We start from the raw sequence: 20,718 nt of genomic DNA, 5'->3' as shown, positions 1-20,718 counted from the left end.
AAGACAGAAACCAGCTCAAGGACAGGGATGACTTTGACTGTTGGTCTCTCTGGAAGTTCTTCAGTATCTGTCAGATTGCATAGTTCATTATTGAAATCCGGATCTTGGTATTGAAGACTGAAGTTATGAGTAAGTCCCAGTGATTCTTTAAACTGGCTTATTAAATCCTCGACTGTCGACGGTCTTGTATTTAGGATGACTTTTCTTATGTCCGCCTCTGTTAGAATAACCCCCAAGGTCATCTTCTGGTTTGCAGTCATCTTGGGAATAGAAACAATAATTAGGTCATTAGAAATATACATATCCAAAAGGACAGTTAATTTCTGAGCCATTGCTTTGTCCATCACAAAGATCACCATTTTATGAACCAAACTTTGAGTACTATTCTGAAAAACAAAATCTTGGGAATTCTCAAAAATCACAAGACAAAAATGTCCCCTGAAATTAAAGTGGTAAATCATTAAAAGCTGGGTGTTGTCCGTGTGTGTTGTCTGTGTCTGTTGTCGATGTCTGTGTGTGTTGTCTGTGTCTGTTGTTGTTGTCTGTGTGTGTGTTGTCTGTGTGTGTGTTGTCTGTGTGTGTGTTGTCTGTGTGTGTTGTCTGTGTGTTGTCTGTGTGTGTGTGTAAAATGACGGTAATAATGACAAAGTCGCGCAAACCTGCAGTGTGTGAGCCGTCCTCAGACTGTTAACACTAAGCTAACTTTGACATTTAGCCGACACAATTTTGAGTGGACATTAGCTAGTGTTAGCCTATTTACACCATGCACAGGTTCGAACAGTAACGTTAACCTTACACAGAAAAAAAAGCTGAGTCAACAAGTCGTCTCCAAGCTTTTGTGTACCTATTCAAAGTTCCCACAAAGATAACAATAGTTATTTTACATACTAACCGTTCCTCTCGGAGTAGGTTGTTTCCAACGTTAAGTCTGCAGCCGCTCGTCCAGACACGATATTGCTCGTCCCGCCAAGTGTAGAGCACCGTGTGGACGCACAGTTACGCTGGCCTTGTCACGTGACCCGGCAGGTTTTTGAATTAGGCCCCTCCCTTTTCATATGAAAGTTAACATACCAAGTTATCTCTACTAAACATGATTAGTGCAATGAATCTTTCAGCTAAATAGTCCAAAGAACTAATGTTGTTTAGTAATGATAGCAGGTTTTTACAAAACATAAAAGAATAAGTAATGATCACTCAGATGTTTAATTAGAAACAAAATCTGGGTTTACAGTGTAAGGAATAAAGAAGGAATATCAATTTTCATCAGTCATAGAGTGATGATACACATTCCCTCTGGTTCCTTACTAGAATTTTTTTTTAGAGAACATCAACATATGAGTATCTGGTTTTAAAAAAAAATCCAAAATCAAAACAGTGGACAGCTCTGCTGCAGCACATCCCCTTCATCTTTTTTCTCTCTGTTCTCACTGTAAGAGACGGACTGATTAATGACTGGTAGTGATCACTCTGCAGTTACAAAAAAGAACAACGGAGAGATTCAAGAACAAAAGAAGGATTTCTAATGGTATTCCAACTCTCTGAGTCCCTTGACAGGGAATTAGGAGGCTTTCCATATGTAGGGCAGACCCATGGGCATGTACACGCACACACACACACACACACCTCTGCACAGACATATGCACACAACCAACACAATGTAGACATATTAATGTAGTTTCACTTCTTAACACACACACTTCACTTCCACAAACAACTGTATGCGTAGCACACCTGTATTTAGTTGCACATTAACTGGCCAACATGTGCAAGATACACATAAAATGTGCGCGTATGAATATCTTCACACTCTTCACACAAACACACCTACACACACACACATTCATCCTCTTATTGCGCTCCCAGGGAATGGCCTTATCCTCTTACAGCACTCCAATGGGAAAAGTGCTTGGAATTAGAGAAGATATGGGGGGAAGACAGACCGATAGAAAGACAGATGAGACAGAGAGAAAGTGACAGTATGAAAAAGAGGCAAGAAGAATGTAATCCAGTAAACATTTATCTCTTCTTTTGTGAATCTGGGTGTTCATGAATCTGTGTGTTGGTACAACAAACTGTGTTGTTTGTGCTATTAGTCTGTTGTGAGCTCTCAGTGGAGTATTTTGCTGCTCATTTTCTGAGATTTACACTGAGGGATTAAACTGACTGTTACGTCAGCCCAGTGGCTCAGCATGCTCAAATATACTCACGCACACACACCAATACACACCAATTAATCCTTTATATGATCATTGCTACAGTCATCCACAGTGGAGTAATCAGTAATCTAAATGGTTGATCTTTATTGTTTTGTTTAATTTTTAAGATATTTGAATGTATTGGACCTCCATTTAACTTTGCATTTTCTTACATTGTTATGAAATTGACATAAACGAGCAAGAGTGATCTCATTAGGACACAATTCACCTCTGATGTGTGTTGTCAGTACTCTTTATTCCCTCCTACTGTTACAATTTCCTCTCTTGACTAAATGTATCTCTGTACTTTATTTCCATAACCGGCAACACCTATTCACCCTCTTTCATTCTGCTTCTCAGTACACTTTCTTTTAATCCATCACACATTTGAAAGGCTATCTGTAAAGAATTGTGGTGCTATTTCCTGAAGTGCCTGGACAGGAAATGAATTGCCCCTTAATTTAACTCTGACTCCGAGCCAGGCAAAGGTAATTAAGAGAAATATGAACTCTGATGCCTCTGAGAAATGGCCCCAGACAGCCCGTGAAGGAATAAGATGTGAATTTGGAGCAACTGAAGCTGCTGAGTATTTTGTCTGACACCATATTTTGAAATACTTTTTATTTTTTGCATTAAGAGCACTGAAAATGGGATTACATGAGACAGATTTTTAATGACTTTTCCCCTTGCTCGTCTCTTTCTGACATGTTAAGTAAAACACATGCTTGTCACAACAGGTGATTTTTGTTTACTTATTTAATGTGTTAATAGGATACAGCAAGAAATGGGCCATCAAATTAGATGAAACATGAACTGAGAGCAGGTTGCGGGCAGAGTCTCAGAAATCTTTTGTGTTAATGAACTCACACTGGCTTCTGACAAGACGTCATTAAGCTGGCATGAACCAAAGGTCATACATAAAGAGAAATACTAAAAAAGCTGCAGTTTTTGATATATACATTAAGGCTGATGGTGGCCAGCTCAACTCAGTCACTAAATTCTTCAATTGTCAAGAGTTCTTGGCTTATTGACCAATCAGAAGTTGTGTCTCTGAATTTTGTTGAAGTGTCTGAAAAAAGCTGCTTTGATCTCGAAAACACTACGTAAAGTAATAACTATCGATCGTCTTAATTTTGGCTTAAGTTGTTTTCAAAAACTGAGTGCAAGGCCAGTAAGATAGGAAATTTCTGTGACCAGGAAAAGGACACAATGTTTTGAGTTTCCGAATAAAACAGACATGTACAGTATATTAAAATAATAATTCAGTTTCCTTAAAATTATTATTAGCCTTAGTAACTGAATGATCATTGTCATGCTGTTGTACATGAACGTTATTCAATTTTAACCAGTTACCAACATTGCTCTTCACAGTGTCTGTACTGAAATTAGTATTGAGGTTTATTGTTAAGTTTCACCCATTTTATCTCACCAAGCATTTCATTGACATAGATTTTCTTTTCTTAGGTAACTCTATATATTTTTTTCCATTTTGGGAGTAAGTTTGACTTACTGGGTCAGCTGGTAGGTAGAGCGTGCAGCTCACATACCAGAGGGTTAGCTGTTCGATTTTCTATATAAAGAATAAAAATGAAACATGGTGGCACCTTCTGTCTATATTTATTAATATGTGATTTTTAGAGTATCTTATATTTCTGTTTGGAAAGTCACTGTATACTGACAACACCGAGTGGTAAAGACTATGATTAAGATAAGGTTAATCAGTGTAACCCATCATAATCAGGCAATATTTAAAATGTAGAACTCTGACTCATGAGCTATTACACTGTAATCAACAATTAAGCTTGTGTTGGGAGACTTCATGAAACTGTCAGATTGGCTTCAATATGTAATTATGTGCAACACCAGCAAGCTTTTGACAGACAACATTCTGCAGGTGGTGGCCAGATTCAGTATCCACCCAACAAATTGCCACGTTACAATGCAGTTTGCAGTCGTTCACTTATTTAGTTGTACATGTTGGCATCAAACATCACAATGTATGTTTAAAGTTGTAGATTAGATTGTTTTGACTTGGCCTCAAAATAAAGTTACGGACATCCTCCACATACTCGGCACACGTACACCAAACCTTGTCACCCATTTGTTTCTGTCTCCCCTGCTTTTCCTCTCTTCCGGTGAGCTAAGTGAGATGGGTGTGATGTGTGCCGCATCACGGCCCCCGCACTGCTTGTTACCATAGCAACAAAGGAGAAAGAGAGGGAGAAAATTATAGAAAGTCAGAGGGAGTGTGTGAAAGAGAAAGTTTCCAAGAGGGGGATTAGGATGTTTACCACGTTATATGGATGCTACCATCTGCATCCCATTTCTGTGATGAGGGATCTCACAGGTAACATCTCGGAGGCAAGTTGTGCAGTGTAAGACATCAGTGAAGCCTTGTCCACTTTTATAACGCACCTCTGCTGTAAATTCTCTGTTACGATCTACAGCAGGGGTGCCCAATAGATCGCGATGGTAGTGCGGGTAGATTGCGTGCCACTGGAAAAAGGTTTTAGATGTTAGTCTATCATTTATCTGTTGCACCTCCCAGAACAAAGAGCAAGGCAAACTATCATCTTCTTTATTTTTTTTACGTTTTACTGCAACATGGCCTCAAAGGGACAGCGCTATTTTTCTAATTTTTCTAAAGGTGCAGTTCAACAATTTTTCTTCTTGGACTAATAAAAAGAAAGATGGATGGATGGTAGATCACTTTGGGCACCCCTGATCTACAGCTTCTCACTCCCCAAATTAAAGAACAAACTCTGCTGTTACCAAAACCACTACTACGGTTACAACTACTGAGAACCAAAGTCACGGTTAAGTCTATTTGGCCACATGTATCTGTTCTAAACATTGTCTCAAACTTACATCCAGCAAAGTTTGAAGTGAGCCATAGCATCGATTCTGTGTTAAAGCTTAACTAAAATGCCTTCCGAATGCTGACAACCCTTCTCTGTAGCACAGGCTGTGCATTAAAACTCCTTCAATATGCTCACAGTTGAAAAACATTGCCTCCAATGAAACGACTATAACTGAGAAGTACCAGATAATTCCAGTGCCAGTGAACCTAAAAATCTGAAAAATTTAAATAAATCCATACTCTTTATCAGTATAGCTTAATTCTTTTATATGGGAACCAACTGGACCGTGATTTTATCTATCTATCTATCTATCTATCTATCTATCTATCTATCTATCTATCTATCTATACACACATACATATACATGTAAAACTAATATATATATATATACACACATACATATATAGTTTTTTTTATTTTTATTATTATTATGATTCCATATCTGTTTTGTTTTTTTGTTTTTTTAATGGGATGAAGCTACTGGACACTGAATTTCCCTTGAGATAAATAAAGTGTCTGTATGTATGTCTGTCTGTCCGTCTATCTTTTTTTTTTTTTTTTAATTAATTGTTTATTTAGATAGGGACAGTGCATATTGATGGACATCAGTACAAGTACACAATGTAAATATGCTAGAATTAGCACCATAGCTAGTTTTCATCTATTGTCCCTAGGCAGATACATAAAAAAACACATAAAAGACAAATAACAAGTATACAACACCCTCACTATCTAACCCAATAGTTGGCCCACATACAGTACCAGTGTCTGTCTTTAGCAGAAAACCTGAAGAAACTGACAAAACCCAAAGAAACTAACAGACTTAACAGATTTAACTTAACCTTTAACTAACGCTGACATTTATTAATTTAATCAAAAGAAATTCTTAAGCATGCACAGACTCCGAGGACATGATCGAGCCATAGAGACTGGCTGTCACAGCCAAACAATGCTGCCTGGAGACTACCCAGTTTTGTTAATATTGTTAATTAGGATACACAATGGGCAAGAATTTAAACAGATCAGACAAATATATTCCCCACGGTTGGTATAAAAACAAAATGCTATCAGTTCAGCTAGAAGCTGTGAGCACATCTGCGGTGAGTGAAAATACAGAAATATCTGCAGATTACATCATCACCTGTCATCAGGGTGAAAACATCTGTCTGATGAGGAATCCACCTTTAGTGTGTGGCTGTTTTCATGAATTTATAAAAGTTACGTATGTATGCTGTATCTTTTCTTTTACTATGACAAATAATGGACTTTGAGGAAGAGAATGAAAGCAAGGGATAAAGAGGAGAACGCTGGTTAAACCATGTGGTATCAGTTTGATGTGGGAAAGCCATTAAAGTCCAGAATAACATGCAGCTAATTTACTGCAGATCCATCTGTGCTCTATCTCTCTCTTTTTCTGACCCCCCCCCACACACACACACACACACACAGATACAGATGATTCTGTGGGCGATAAACTGGATGTCTCGTTACTGGGCATTAGCCGCACCTCTCCTTGCTAATCCCAGCTGTCAAACAGACAGACTGGTTGTGTGCGTGTGTGCAGACTAACCGGTATAATTATTGCCATCGTGTAAAGCAGGGAATAGCTCTGACTGCCGCTTCTAAGCCATCATTAGGTTACACAAGATTGTCCATTAATGGCTTTGTGTTAGCATCTGTGTGGAGAGGAGTGTGTGGTTGAGTGTGTTTTCGCACAGATACAGAAACTGGTCACTTGGCATTAGAGATTACGTCTCAATTGTTGATCGTCCATGGCTACAGTAGTAAATTTAATGAATATGTGTATATTACATATCTTACAAGTTGTTACACATGGAAGTTTTTGGTGTTGTTTAAAGCTGGACTCAGACAATAGGAGGTTCTTGTCAATTTATCAGCTGCCGTAGCCTGGCATAGGGAGATTCAGTTCCGATCGAATACGAGTCTGGACTTGACTTTAGACCATGGAGATTTACAGTTACTTAAAGAGAGCTGATCGAAACCCAGAGGAAATGACTCCAGACTTAATGTGAACTAGCTTAACTTTATAACTTAACTTTATATTTACTAATACTTCATTTAATATTACATACATTTGTCCATAGAATACCACATCTCAAAAGCATTTTCTTTAGTATTTGTGTAGATGAACTGCAGAGACTGCCGCTCTGCTATTTATGTGAGAAAAACACATAGGTTCGCAATTACTAGTCCTACAACCAATCAGAGCCATGTTGTTGTAAACAAATTGAACTCAGTGGGGCTCGGATGACTGCTGTTACTGTTACTCCTCTGTCCATCACCGCGCAAAGCCTGCCCAAATTATTTGATTGCAGTGCTTTACACTTCCTGAACCCCTTGCAGACACATTGGGCCATTGGAACATTTTTTTTTATCCACTGCCGTTTAGATAGATGGATAGATTCTTTATTAATCCCAAACTGGGAAATTTAGCCCTCTGCTTTGTGTTTTTTTTCCATACTGCAAAGTAGCCTGAAGTCACAGCTAGTTCTTCTTCTGCTGCTGTTTCGTCTTTTTCTTTTGGTTTGTTCTGTGTTTGACAAGCCAGATTGCTGGTGCATTACCGCCACCTACCTGACTAGAATGTGGAGCAAGAATGGTGAGGTGGGCCATTCAATGCTTCCTTACCTGATGAAGTTTCTGCTTAAGTGTGTCCGATGCCAGCAGGATTTTAAAAGTCCATTAGTCTGAGTGACATGATCCCAATATATTGACATTTTAGAGTGTTCTACCTGTCTTGCAACCAATAACTCTTAATTAATTTGGCCCATGTCAAATCTAAATGTTTTTTTTCCATGTAATTGTACTATTTAATTTCCAACTCATCTTACAATCTGGTCCCAGGCTGGGCTCATTGCCTTTGAAGTCATTTAAATATCTTGGCTCAGCACAAAGGTCTGTGAATGTAGAAGTTCTGGGAGAAAACGGACATGATAGAAAAGCTGAAACGGAGAGAGGATCAGCAAGCAAAAAGACCAAAAGGCTACCGTGGTGATAAAGATAAAGCACAAATAAGAAAGATCAGAAGAGGGGCTGTAATGTTACATTGGTGGTGTATTACCTCAGCAGGTGATATTACAATGTCTGCTGTGTGAATAAGGGAGATGACACTTTTATGTGTGAACCAATAAAAAGTGATGAGGCTAGACCTGGAGGAATAGTCAGAATATACAGCCTATGTCTCTTTCTAACTGTTTTCCCCTGACATCATCCATCTATCTCTCTCTTTCTGCTCAACTCACTTCTTCACTCCAAACATTATTGTGCTCCTCCTTTCACCAACCTTGCTAAGGACACTTACTTATAAAACCTTGCAGAACACTGCTCTCTTCTTTTTGATCCTCTTTTCTCTCCATCTGCCATTCTGTTTCTCCCCTAGAGATCATATCTGTGTCACTTTATCCTCTCCTCTCTCCCTCCGTACTTATCTCAGTGGATTTAGTTAGTTCACTTCTTTCTGATAATTTTACTCATAGGTCGCATCGTCTTTTGCTTCTTGTTTTTGCCAGTTTCGCCATTTCTTGCATCATCCTCTCTACTAATTCCCCCTGTCTTTGTTGACTTGTAGTTATGCTTTCCTAATTTTTTCCTTGTCATCTAAATCCAGTAAGGTTTGCTTGGCAATATCCGGCCTAAAATGACACAAAATATTGAGATGATAAAAACGTTATTGCACATATATGGAGTTCCTTCTTCCATAGCCAAGTGCATACACACCTTTCAACAATAGATGAGATTATTATTGAACCAATGTACGTCTGTTGTCGGTGTATGTGTATGTGTGGTTCTCACACCTGACTGCATCCAAACAAAGACCCCAGCTGGAGGGGAGTAATGTCTATTATCTGCACTCACCCATCCTCTTTCTTAGTTTGTACTCACCATCCAGCAATCCTGCTGTAAATCAAATGAAAATACAAATTGGTAGTTCATTCAACATGTACAAAAGTCACAACCACAACAATAATTTAAACTGGAATTCACTGCTGCCATGAAGGCTGTCTGCCAATATTTAAATGGAAATGCAATGTTATGTTCTCCTGCCCCCTGCACTTCAAGCCTATAACTTTATATTATAATCATAGATTATTCAGCTTTTTATGTTTTTGTGTCGGAGCAGTATTAGCACCATCATTTTTGTGTGTGTGTATATGCAAATGAAAGTGTTTTTGTGTTTATTGTTAACAAACTCATTTGTAATTGGGTTTGGGTTTTTTGGGGGGAATCTGCCTCATGAACAAAGTGTTCAATTAATGGGATGTGAATATTTTATTTTACTTGTTCATTAACAACGACAAACTGAATGGAATATTTTCTAAATGTTGCCTCCACCACTGTTCTGACAGTTTCTGTTACAAAATAACTCTTTCCTCTCCTCCCTTCTCCTCTCCTCTTCGTGTCCACCAGTCTTTCTTGAATATGTCTCTTTTTTTGTGTCTGTCAGATGTGTTTCTGTCTCTCTGTCACCTATCAAATCAAACATTCGTTGTCTGAAGCCCTGGGGAAATCAGCAAAGTTGCCACATTCTGAAACACACTCTGCATGCCAAAACTAGCCTTCAGAAAGTGTATGGGCTTGAGTGTGAGAAAGAGGGGAGTGCATACATCTGTCTGGATGACTTGTCTTTGTAGACTATTGAGGATATTTTGAAGGCTAACTCATGTTATCTGAAACACTAATTTAATTAGCTAATTAGGATTTGAGCTTAATGTGTGTTGATTCTAATTTTGGTGATCTATACTTTTTGATTTCAGCTAAATGACTAAATGTTTATCATGTTGATATATTCCTATTTTTTATGCATGTGAATATAAATCCTTTATATGTCTGATTATATGCAAGTTAAGTTTTTGTGAAAGTCTTTCACATGAGCAGGAAATTTGAGCAACAGTGAAAAAAACAGTGAAAGTGAAATGGGAGAAAGAATCCAGATGTGTTGAGCCAAAACAAACAGGAAAAAGATGATATGTGAAATGTGTGAGTGTCAGAAAAATAGAAACCGAGGGTAATGAAGTGTGGCATCGATAGATGAGATAAACTGAACCTGCTACCAAGGTAAGCAGGCACAGGCTGTTCTGCTGCCAGGACGTTATTGAATGATAAAACACACACACAGAGTTTAGCGCCACCGTGTCTGTGTGTGAGACAGTTCTGACATTTAGCTTAATGAGTTTTGCTGTTGTCATGGTGAACCTTGACCTCCGTTTGGGTGAGGCTGTTGATAGATGATCAGGACAGGTTGATGCTTTCTGTTAAAAATACAATTTTCAGTCAGAGCTCGTCATACACTTTCTAACGTCTCACTCTAAAACCTGTTTATGAATTAATGGATTATTAGCTTTTAAGCTCCTGTATACCATTATATACTGTATGACTTATCTAACTCTCTCCTTCATTTTGCTGTAACTTTACAATAGATGGTTTTCATACAAGCCCTGCTATTTGCTGTAATTCACTCATTTTCACTCAGTACAATGTTTAGGCTTGATGTTTTTTTTTTTGTTTGTTTTTGTTAGAGGACAGGGACAAAACAATTGGTACAGAAGATCAAACAACATAGAAGGTTATGGGCTGTGTGTATGTAAAGGTATGCTGTGTTGTGTTGGTGAATACTGGAAGGAAATATATGTTGGTAAATGAGGGATACAGTGATAGAAAAGTAACACACAAAAAATTCATTCATTCATTCATCGTCTGTAACCACTTGTTCCTGTTAAGGGTCGAGGGGTCTGCTGGAGCCTATCTCAGCTGTCATCGGGCGAGAGGCGGGGTACACACTGGACAGGTCGCCAGTCTATCACAGGGTTAACACAGAGACAGACAACCATTCACACTCATACTCACACCTACGGCCAGTTTAGAATCACCAGTTAACCTAATGAGCATGTCTTTGGATGGTGGGAGGAAGCTGGAGTACCTGGAGAGAACCCACGCAGACACAGGGAGAACATGCAAACTCCAAAAACATAAATTAAAAAAAATAAATAAATATCATATACGTATTCCATGACTGGCTATCCTGAAATACTATCAAAAACTATCTTGCTGCTGCCAATGAAGTCCTCACACTAAAGCTCAAACATCCAAATTCTGTTATTCCTTTTGACCACCTTAGTGTTCGCTTGTTGTCTGTTTTGTTATATCATATAAATGTACAGCTGTTGTCAACATCTACATTCTGCAAATTCACATACATGCACATTCACTCTCCTTTTCATTCATTTTGTTCAATTATTATCTACCTCTCTACCTGTTCCATGCTCCTTTTCATCCCTGCTAATTAATGCTGTCAGATATTGTTGTTGAATTGTTGGTGTGTGTTTCTGTGTGTATGAATGAGGGTGTGCAGCATTTAAGCTTTTTCTGCTAGGTTACCATGGCAGCCAGGGAGTGGGTGGGATGGGGTCAGGTGGCATGCTCTTATTGAACTCTGACAGTAATTACTAAAGTGACCTGTTAGCAAGACTGCTTCAGATCAGATTTAAATATTTTGCCAATACAAAATTTGTAACCTTCAAATCAAATTACTACAGTGATTACAAAACATTTCAAATTTGTACTTTGATGTTACAACGTAGAAAATGAAATGCATACTTCCACTCTTTCATCAAGCCGTGGCAGGTGTTCATTTGCTACAGGATCTGCAGCTGTATCCTGACCAAGCACAGTATAACTGAGCTCAAAGCACGACAATAACACAAATTAACATTTGGATTGTGGATCATGGATTACTATAACTAACTCACTTTAATTTAGATGAAATCTTCAACATGGAAAGCATTGTTTTGCTTTGACATGAATTCGTTTTGAAACTGTCCCAATACTTTTAACTGTAATCCTTGCTAGCAGTTTTACAATTTTTTTAGTGTTTTTATACACTCTATTAAGCTTGGCAGATACTGGACAATTTTACTGGTCTAGCAGGCCAATAAACTCACACTACGCTTTCCAGAACCTGTGACATCTCTGCTCACAGTAGTGATGTTTCTGAAACCTATTTTTATTGGCATATTTAAGTGCTTCAGTACAAGAGACTGATTGATGGTGACATTTGTAAAATTGTCCACGATTGTGAAAAAAAGTTTTTATGCTTTTGCCTTTTTGAAACCGTCACTGAACCATGTGAGACAAAAAGTTGAGTTTTGACGTGGAGAACATTAAAATCACTGATTTTCTTGAGAGAAAAAGGGCTGTGTGTTAAAATCATTGTTTTTTTCTTTCTTTATATTTTTTTTCTCTGCTTCATAAAGCCCTCTCTCTATTTTTCTCATACATGGCCAAGGCAACTGGTTTTGTTTCTCAGACTGCCCTCAAACCGAACTTGTGCAGTCGTGCACACAAAATTTAATGTGAAAATTTGAAGCCATTGGGAACGTAACGTGGATGTTTTCATCAGACAATTGCAAAATTACAAAGAAAACTCTACACAACAATTTCCACTTACAAGGTTTTGAATACCACAGAAGGGGGTCGATCATATGAATCCGGAAGACAGTCATATGTGGCACCAGTGACCAGTTGACAAAGACAAAGAAGTGTAGCATTACTTTGTGCAATTGCAATATATTGTGAATAGAATGCAAGAAAAATTGGAGAAGGTGCTACACATGGCTGAGTGTGGAGAAAACATGGTCTGCCTGATCTGTTTTTCACCCACAATATGTAAAATACTACTGCAAGGACATAAGATCGCTAAAACCATGTCCAGTAGCACAAACTGCACCAAATATTTCTCAACCATCCTATGAATCCACTTCAAGGATAAAACCCTGCTAAATCTGTATTGTGCCTGTCTAATTATACGTACAGTATAGCCAGATCTTACATGCAGATCTACATAAAACTAAAATGGATATACACTGTAGGTAGGTATGATGATAAGAATGTCCTGATAGAGATCCATTCATTTGTAACTTCAAAGAGAGAAATCAAAGATTTTCAACAAACTAAATATACATTGTTCATCTGAGCTGTGTCAATCCATGAATGCATGGAGAGAAAGACAGACAGGAGTCTGTAAAACATGGAAAACTGAGTTTCTGTTTAAGTTTGTGTATAGTACACTACTTTTAATCTCACAGGAGCCATTACATACATGTACACATTACTGTATTACAAAATATGTACCACATTTTGCCAGTATACATGTTCAGTTGTGCAGGATTAAGATGGATTTCATACCCAAGAAAGAGCCAGCTGAAAATTAATAATCATTCGCAAATGAGTTCCAGTTTCTATTAATACTCTGAATGAACAGAATGGGAAGGCAATTGCCCCAGGCCTCAGTATGTAGAATTGGTTTGTAAAAGTTCTGTTTAAGGTAGTGAAGTGGCCTACAACACTGGCATACTGTACTATTATGCAAATAGCATTTCCAATATTGGTAGAGACAGGGCGTCGAATGTTAATTGAATAGTGAATAGAAAAGTAAGTGTGTGTGTGACAGAGAGAGAGCGTGAGAGTGTGTGTGTGCATGCGGGGTTTGCATACACTTAAAATCCAGTGTGATTCTAATGAGACACAAAGTACAGACAGCAGGTTGAGCGTGGGCTGGAAACCATGGCAACAGCCTTGGGCTCCTAGATGTGTGGAAAAAGACAGAAAGAGAGAGAGAGCCAGGATGTCATTTAAAGCAGTTATTGTGATCAACAATAGAGTGAACAAATAATCAGCCTAATGTATGATGACACATGCACAAACACAACCATTGCCACTCATACACACATTATACATTGTCAGCACATATATATATATATATATATATATATATATATATATATATATATATATATATATATATACACATACCCCACAGACTTCTTCTAACGCCTTCCTCTTATGGCAACATCACCCATAGAGTTGCATATTTTAGCTCTCGATCTATAAGCATTGTCTGTATTTCTTTGGTGCAAAATCTATAAAGCATACAATTCCTTGCTGGATGTAGTCTTTTTGATTGAGGCCAAAGAGTGCAAAGCTGCCTCAAACGTACAGTGCTCACAGGGCTCTCAGGTGGACCTTTGGTATGTCTGTGCTTGGAGGCATGGAGCTTGCTTGTCGTGCACTTCAAAATGTGTGGGTACGTGGAGGAATCAATTACCATACGTTATCAGTAGGTGTGTTAGAAGCTAGTGTCAGTCATCGCCAATCACCCCAGCTCTTCTCATCCCTTAGACAACACTGTACTCCATGCTGGGATCTACTGACACTTCGTAACTGAATGGTTTCTTAACGTGATACTAATATTTTTGTTCTTGAGTTGCAGACTTACGGCTGTACATACAACTATTCTACTAACTTTTGAGATCCATACATCAGCCTTGAGCAGTTACTTTGTAAAAGTTTGTGGTGGAATTACTTATAAAGGCCTATTCCGAGCATTGTGTCCAGCCTTGACAACATAATTCTAGTTTGCTGTTTGAAAAACAGTAATGTTCAACCCCTACTGTTCCTCCGCCTACTCTGACACAAGACGAATCAGACAAATCTTACATGGAAATCCTCTTTAATGTGTCTTTTCAGTGATCGTTGCTTTCAAATGAAACTCCAGTAATGAGAATTCTCAATGCAAAAGTCACTGCATCATATATGGTCTAAATATGTAATGCTATGAGTCATTGTTTATATAAGCACTACACAGCTTAGTAGTGAACCATAGACCAACAGCGACTACTTATTGATACAACCATCAAAGTGCTTCAATTAAAAAATAAATGTCTGGGATTTAGATGTAAAAGTGTGATGAAAACAACGTTTTCTTGTGTGAGAGTCTCTGTGCTAACTTTGAAATGATTAATTTATGAATTATTTATGCAAGACAGAGAACAGAGCAAATGTCATTTGCAGTGCTAAATAAATATATCCTGATGGACGCACCAGATGGTTAGTTACACAGAAGTTGTCCTTGAAAACAGGGACTGGTTTGGCACTTTGAAATAATGCTTGGCAGGGGACTGGACGAACCATGTTCTCTGTCACCATCTATCACATACTAAACATTTGAACAACATGATGTAGTCTGATGTGCTTTGAAAGTTGGCAAGCAGTCATTGTAGCTAGATTTATACGTAGCATCTCAGTAGATGATTCCTGTTGCCTTCTTTTGAAAAAACTGTGCATGAAAGGGACACACCATTGGAGATTTTGAGAATTCCGTTTTCACACCCGAATTTTTCTGCCGGTCTGCTGACCACCAACCAGAGGGCTCCAACCCTTTGTCAAGTCTGACTTCCTATATTACTATTACTAGGTTACTAGGCCAATTAATAGCAGTACGGGGGTCCATTCCCATAGAAAATGTTAAAATCTGTTATAAGAGACTAGAGGTCACATGGAGGCGAGCTAGCTAACCATTCCACCGGTCTTTTCACCAGTTTTTATGTATGATTATCTCCTCTGCTGTACCCACACTTGTTGACTACTACATATGTATCTTTACACATTATTGAAGAATCACAATTATAGGTTTTAATGCTAACTATATCCACAGGTTTTCCAGTGTTTCTATGAAATCAACCCATACACAGGGCTTGTTTGTCTACAACAAGAACAAGAAAGGATCAATTGGAAATTTGTTCATGAAACAAAGATCTTGCACCAGTTAACATAAGTGTCTTTATTTATTTTATTTCTCTTTTAGTTGCTTATTGGAAATATAGAGAAATGCATTTACTTCAGGTGGTGATTAATGAACCAGTAGTTGTGTTTTTGTGTGCATGTTGTGAGCGTAGTGGATCATTTTGGCCTCTGAGGAGTGGCAGGCGTGACCTGCTGGAGAGCTTGCCAAACAGGTGGCAGGCCAAAGAAAGAAAGGGAGAAAAATAAAACAGTACAAATGTGGGAAAAAAAATACCAAAATTAAATAGGGAATCATTTGAAAGAAGCGCATGCAGGGTGAGACAAAACTACTACTTACTGAGCATGAGAATGTGTGTGACAGAGTTATCAAGTGTACAAAGTGTTGTTGCATTTGTGAAAGGGAAAATGAGAATAGGGTTAAAAAAATAAAAAATAAACGAGATATAGTGACAGATGGATGCAGTGGAATGTGACCGAGCTGGAGGATGGAAAAGAAGAGTATAGAAAAACAAAGTGTAGGGGCTCCAGGGAAAGCTGAAGATGTTAATGAGAGAGGGTGATGGGGAGAAAAACCTGTGTCAGAGAAAAAAGAAGAAACCTATTGATAAGATGAGGATGAAAGGTCTGTGTAATCATCGTTGATTGTTTGCACCAGTTTTCCATGCTTGTTATTCTCTGAGATGTTTTGTCTTTATTTTTATTTTTCCTAACTTTATCTGTATTTCTTGCTTTCTTTCCACCCACTGTGTCTCAAAGTGTCAGAACGACATTGTGTTAAATACAGACCAGTATCAAACTCACACAAATATCCACAATCCTATTATTTCTTGCCTCAGGGGAGCTACTGATCGATCATCGTCCTCTGCGTGACACCAGAGACGGAAACTCACTGTTGAAAAAAGTTGCAGCAGGCAGCAGTCAAAACTATTTCATGCTCCATTGATTTCTATTCTTTATCGAGAGCTCTCATTTTACACAGGGTTGGTTTTAAATCAAGATAAAATATGATTTAGGACAACATGTACTATGAATCATGAAATCAGTTGAATGAAGAGTGATATACCTAATTTGATACTGTATTTGGAATAAAAAATATTGGCAGCCACATTGATATTTTGTGAAAGATTTTCCTTTTTCAGTTTCAGTTTATTCGGGCATGGTGACAAATAAGTTGTCATTTTTTTGTCAGGTGTCAACTAAAGTAGCATTTATTGGCTAGTATTGATGCCAGAACCACTGTGCACCTCCACATCGACCCCCAATCCCTTTCCACCATTTAGATATGACACCATTTATTTACACACGTTGTACCCTTACTGTATGCACATTTATTTTATGTTCACAGGTAATTGATAGCAATCTAAAAATGCTTACAACATGATTTATGGCCACAGGTCAGCGGTACATGGTGGCAACAACAATGACAGAAACACACAGACACACACGCAGGCGCTCACACAAACACATCGACTCTTCAATCAATCAGACTGGGGCTGCAAGGATTGCTCTAGGAGAAAATTAGTTTTGTTCTCTGGAGGCTCGACAAAAGAGAGACAGACAGATAGCGGAAAGAAGGAAAGAAAGAGGAAGGAAGGAAAGGAAAAACTTATTTCATCTGTAAGAACTTAGGGTCATATTCTTGCTTGAGGCCCATGTTGTGAAACGACGAGAGAAGATTTGTCATTCACATCCACTTCTCTCTTTATCTGTCTCTTACACACACACGGACACGCTCTCTTTGCCATCTGTTCTTCCTCGAGGAGCCACAAACCCAGATCTTCTCCAAAAAAAAAAATGCGAACTGCAGCAGTCCGTCTCCACAGTTCATGTGTGTTCATTGTGAGGTAGTTATATTTGTCTACTGGTGTCTGACGGGGCACAGCTGCTGAGCTGCAGCCAAAATACTCCATTTGACCTAGATCGTCTTAGCACCCGGCTGCCGTATGCATGTGTGTGTGTGTCTGTGTGCAGTTGATTCTCAGCAATATGATGAATTTTGGATTCCTCTGACTCTGATAATCATTCTGTTGGCGCCTCCTCTGTCTCTTGCTTGCCTTCCCCGTCTTTTGGTCTCTCATTCTCTGCACGGAAGCTGGAGCACTCACCAACTAAATGTCTCCTACAGTGTGTGTTTGTGTGCGAGAAAAGGGGTTTATTTGTTATGGTGGCATAATGGTGCCCCTGTGCTTCATATCTCAATTTTATTTTAATTCAATCCTATAACACTATATGAACCGCTAAGACTATTCACTGTGTTGTTGATATTGTCTATTTGCAAATTTCCAATTGGATTTGGACTGGAACATGTATGGATGTGTTGAGGAAGTTGACAGCGTGAGTAAAGAACGTGAAAATATGTAACTCTATTTTTATATTTGTAGCCTCTGGTTTCTGGCTGAAGCAGAGTTTCCTGAAACTGGCCAGTCAGTAAAGGCTGATTTGGAGATGGGCCCCAAGACACTGGCCCCAGGTTAGCCTTTGTTTCATACAAAGGCTAAACTGAAAGCCTGCATAAAGGGCCAGTGTATAAAAAAATAAGAAACTTTAAAGCCCTACAATACAAACATACACAAGGCAATGTGCATGTCATGTCTCCTTTAATGAAGACAAGATTGGAAGAGAAACTTCAAAGTTCAAATTCAGATAGTTAATACTAAGCATATAAGTTCCTAACAGGCATCCTGTTGTCTACAGGTTGTGTTAGAGTTAGGGTTGTTTAACGGAGAAAGGATCCATGTTTTACCTAAACCCTGTCAGAATCCCCTCACCCAGTGTTTCTTACTTGAGGTACATGTGGGCTGTGCTGGCTCAGCATCTTCTAATCCATAGCAACCCATGGACTGGAATCTAACAGGTCAAAGATGGTTTTACGTAATATGGATTCACACGGAAATGCAGACAGAAACTACACCAAAATACTCCCAACAAAACAAAATCTCTGTTCACCATAGGTGGATGCTGAGCGTCTCCCATATTACTGATGTATTGTTCAAAATACTGTTGAGGTTTAATCTAAGTATTCTGGGCTAATTGACCAAGTAATTTGGTTTTGATGTGAAACAGTGGAGCGTGTATACCTATTGATCGATGAATTGATTTGAGGTTTGGAGTTTGCTAAACATTTGTTTTTCAATGTGTTTCTCTGCAGTGACGGATGGGCTGACAGGTATGACGTGACAGATGGCTATGTTAGGGAAGCAACTGGCGGCATCACCATCAAGCTCCAGTCAGCTGACGTGAAATGGTTCGATGAATACTACCTTAAGCTTCGTCCTGAAAACAACCACAGGAACCCCTGGTTTCCAGAGTTCTGGCAGCATCGTTTTCACTGTCGACTGAAAGGTCACCCACAGGAGAACAACAAGTTCAACCGCACCTGTAGCAGTAAGTTCAGACACAAAAGAAGTACAACAGAAAAAGATTATTCTGTCGTAAACACTGAAGCTTGTTATTATTAGCTACATTAGGACAGTTAATTGATGTTTATTGTCAAGTCCCATACTGTAAAAGTGGGGATTTTGCTTGGGGTCAGCATAATAGGCTACAGTACGAGTCTGCATTTTTATTGACAAGCTTTCATAGTGACCACTAAATGCAAATAATATACAAACAGTTGGCCAAGCACACACCCACTCACTGGACATATCTCTTGTGTCTGAGTGAACCCTCCCTTTATTTTAATCTTTGTATTCATCTCCCCCATCATTCTCTCTCTGTTTCATTCCCTCCATTCATAGGCAAACAGTATGTGAGCCCTGCATCAAAGGGAGTCTTGTCTCATGTATTATAATGAAATGGGACGTGAAATACAAATGAACAGGACACAGAAACAGAAAGAAAGAAATGAGATGTGGAGGTGGGAAATAACTGATGAGGAAGAGGGGGTCTTTGATGTTGGAAAAAAATGTTTTTCATAAAACTGGAAGGGAAATTAAGAGTTTCTCTAATATACCTGCCTTTTTTTCTTTCCACCCTTCCTTACTCTTCCTCCCTTCGACTCTACCCATCCACCCCTGCAGAGCGAGAGTCCCTTCGACAGCAGTATGCACAGGACACTAAGATGGGTTTTGTCATAAATGCCATCTACTCCATGGCATATGGCCTGCATAACATGCAACGGGCACTGTGCCCAGGTTATCAGGTAGGTGCTGGTCTGATGGATAAATGGAGGGAAATGCTAGGACAAACCAAGGAGATTCCACCACCATGAAGTATTATTCTCTTTCCTAAATGTTGAGAGAACTGTAAAAATGTTACAGTTATTGCGCTGAGTGGGACAATCATTGGATAGAAAAAACAAAGCCTGTTTATCCACACATTTCACTATTTTGGAATGTGGAGGGTTGCTCAAGCTTTAGGTCAGAACAATTATTTTGAATATGACTCTGTATTTTAAGGGCCTGTGTGATGCCATGAGACCTATAGATGGCGCTACCCTGCTGGACTTCCTGATGAAAACTAACTTCACGGGTGTGTCGGGGGAGGGAATCTTATTTGATGAAAATGGAGACTCACCTGGCAGGTAGGGACTGTAACTAGGTAGAGGACCTTTTTGGTTTTCTCCCTGTTGGGTTGAAGAGGCACCTCTGTCTATTGTTTAGTATGTGATGACCACTGTATGTGTGCCATTTTATTCCAGGTATGAAATAATGAATTTCAAAAAGATGGGAAAGGAGTACTACGACTACATTACCGTTGGCAGCTGGGACAACAGCGGCTTGAAGATGGACGACGATGAAATCTGGCCCAACAAAGAATCTATCATCAAGTCAGTCTGCAGTGAACCCTGTGACAAAGGACAGATTAAGGTAATCTGACAAATATAGATAAATTTGGTTATCAATCTGGTGGCATTGTTCAAGTATTTACAGTACATGCTGCAGTACATGAAATATTATGTGTCCAGTTTACGTACTTTACAGTAAGTACATATTAAAATGGTAATTTCATGCATTAAATTCGATTAACATTAAAGGCATTCATAAAGAGGGCTTATTTAAATAACCTATTTCCATACATAAAGATTAGAAATTTGATTTTACTAAATCTTATAAACCACGTTA

General features: G+C 38.7%; 1 protein-coding gene across 1 annotated transcript in view; it reads left to right on the top strand.

Moving 5' to 3' along the window:
* Positions 1-20,718, top strand: part of grm5b (glutamate receptor, metabotropic 5b) — a gene marked incomplete at its 3' end in the record, with an annotated part of 51,968 nt that overhangs the window by 20,412 nt on the left and 10,838 nt on the right. Inside the window, 4 exon segments of the mRNA XM_084558660.1 lie at positions 18,804-19,039; positions 19,675-19,796; positions 20,053-20,177; positions 20,295-20,463. Of these exon segments, the coding sequence (XP_084414786.1) occupies positions 18,804-19,039; positions 19,675-19,796; positions 20,053-20,177; positions 20,295-20,463 (652 nt within the window).

The sequence above is a fragment of the Chelon labrosus genome, assembly GCF_963514085.1.
Source record: "Chelon labrosus genome assembly, chromosome: 13".
Classification (NCBI taxonomy): Eukaryota; Metazoa; Chordata; class Actinopteri; order Mugiliformes; family Mugilidae; genus Chelon; species Chelon labrosus.
This window is presented reverse-complemented; position numbering and strand designations above follow the sequence as displayed.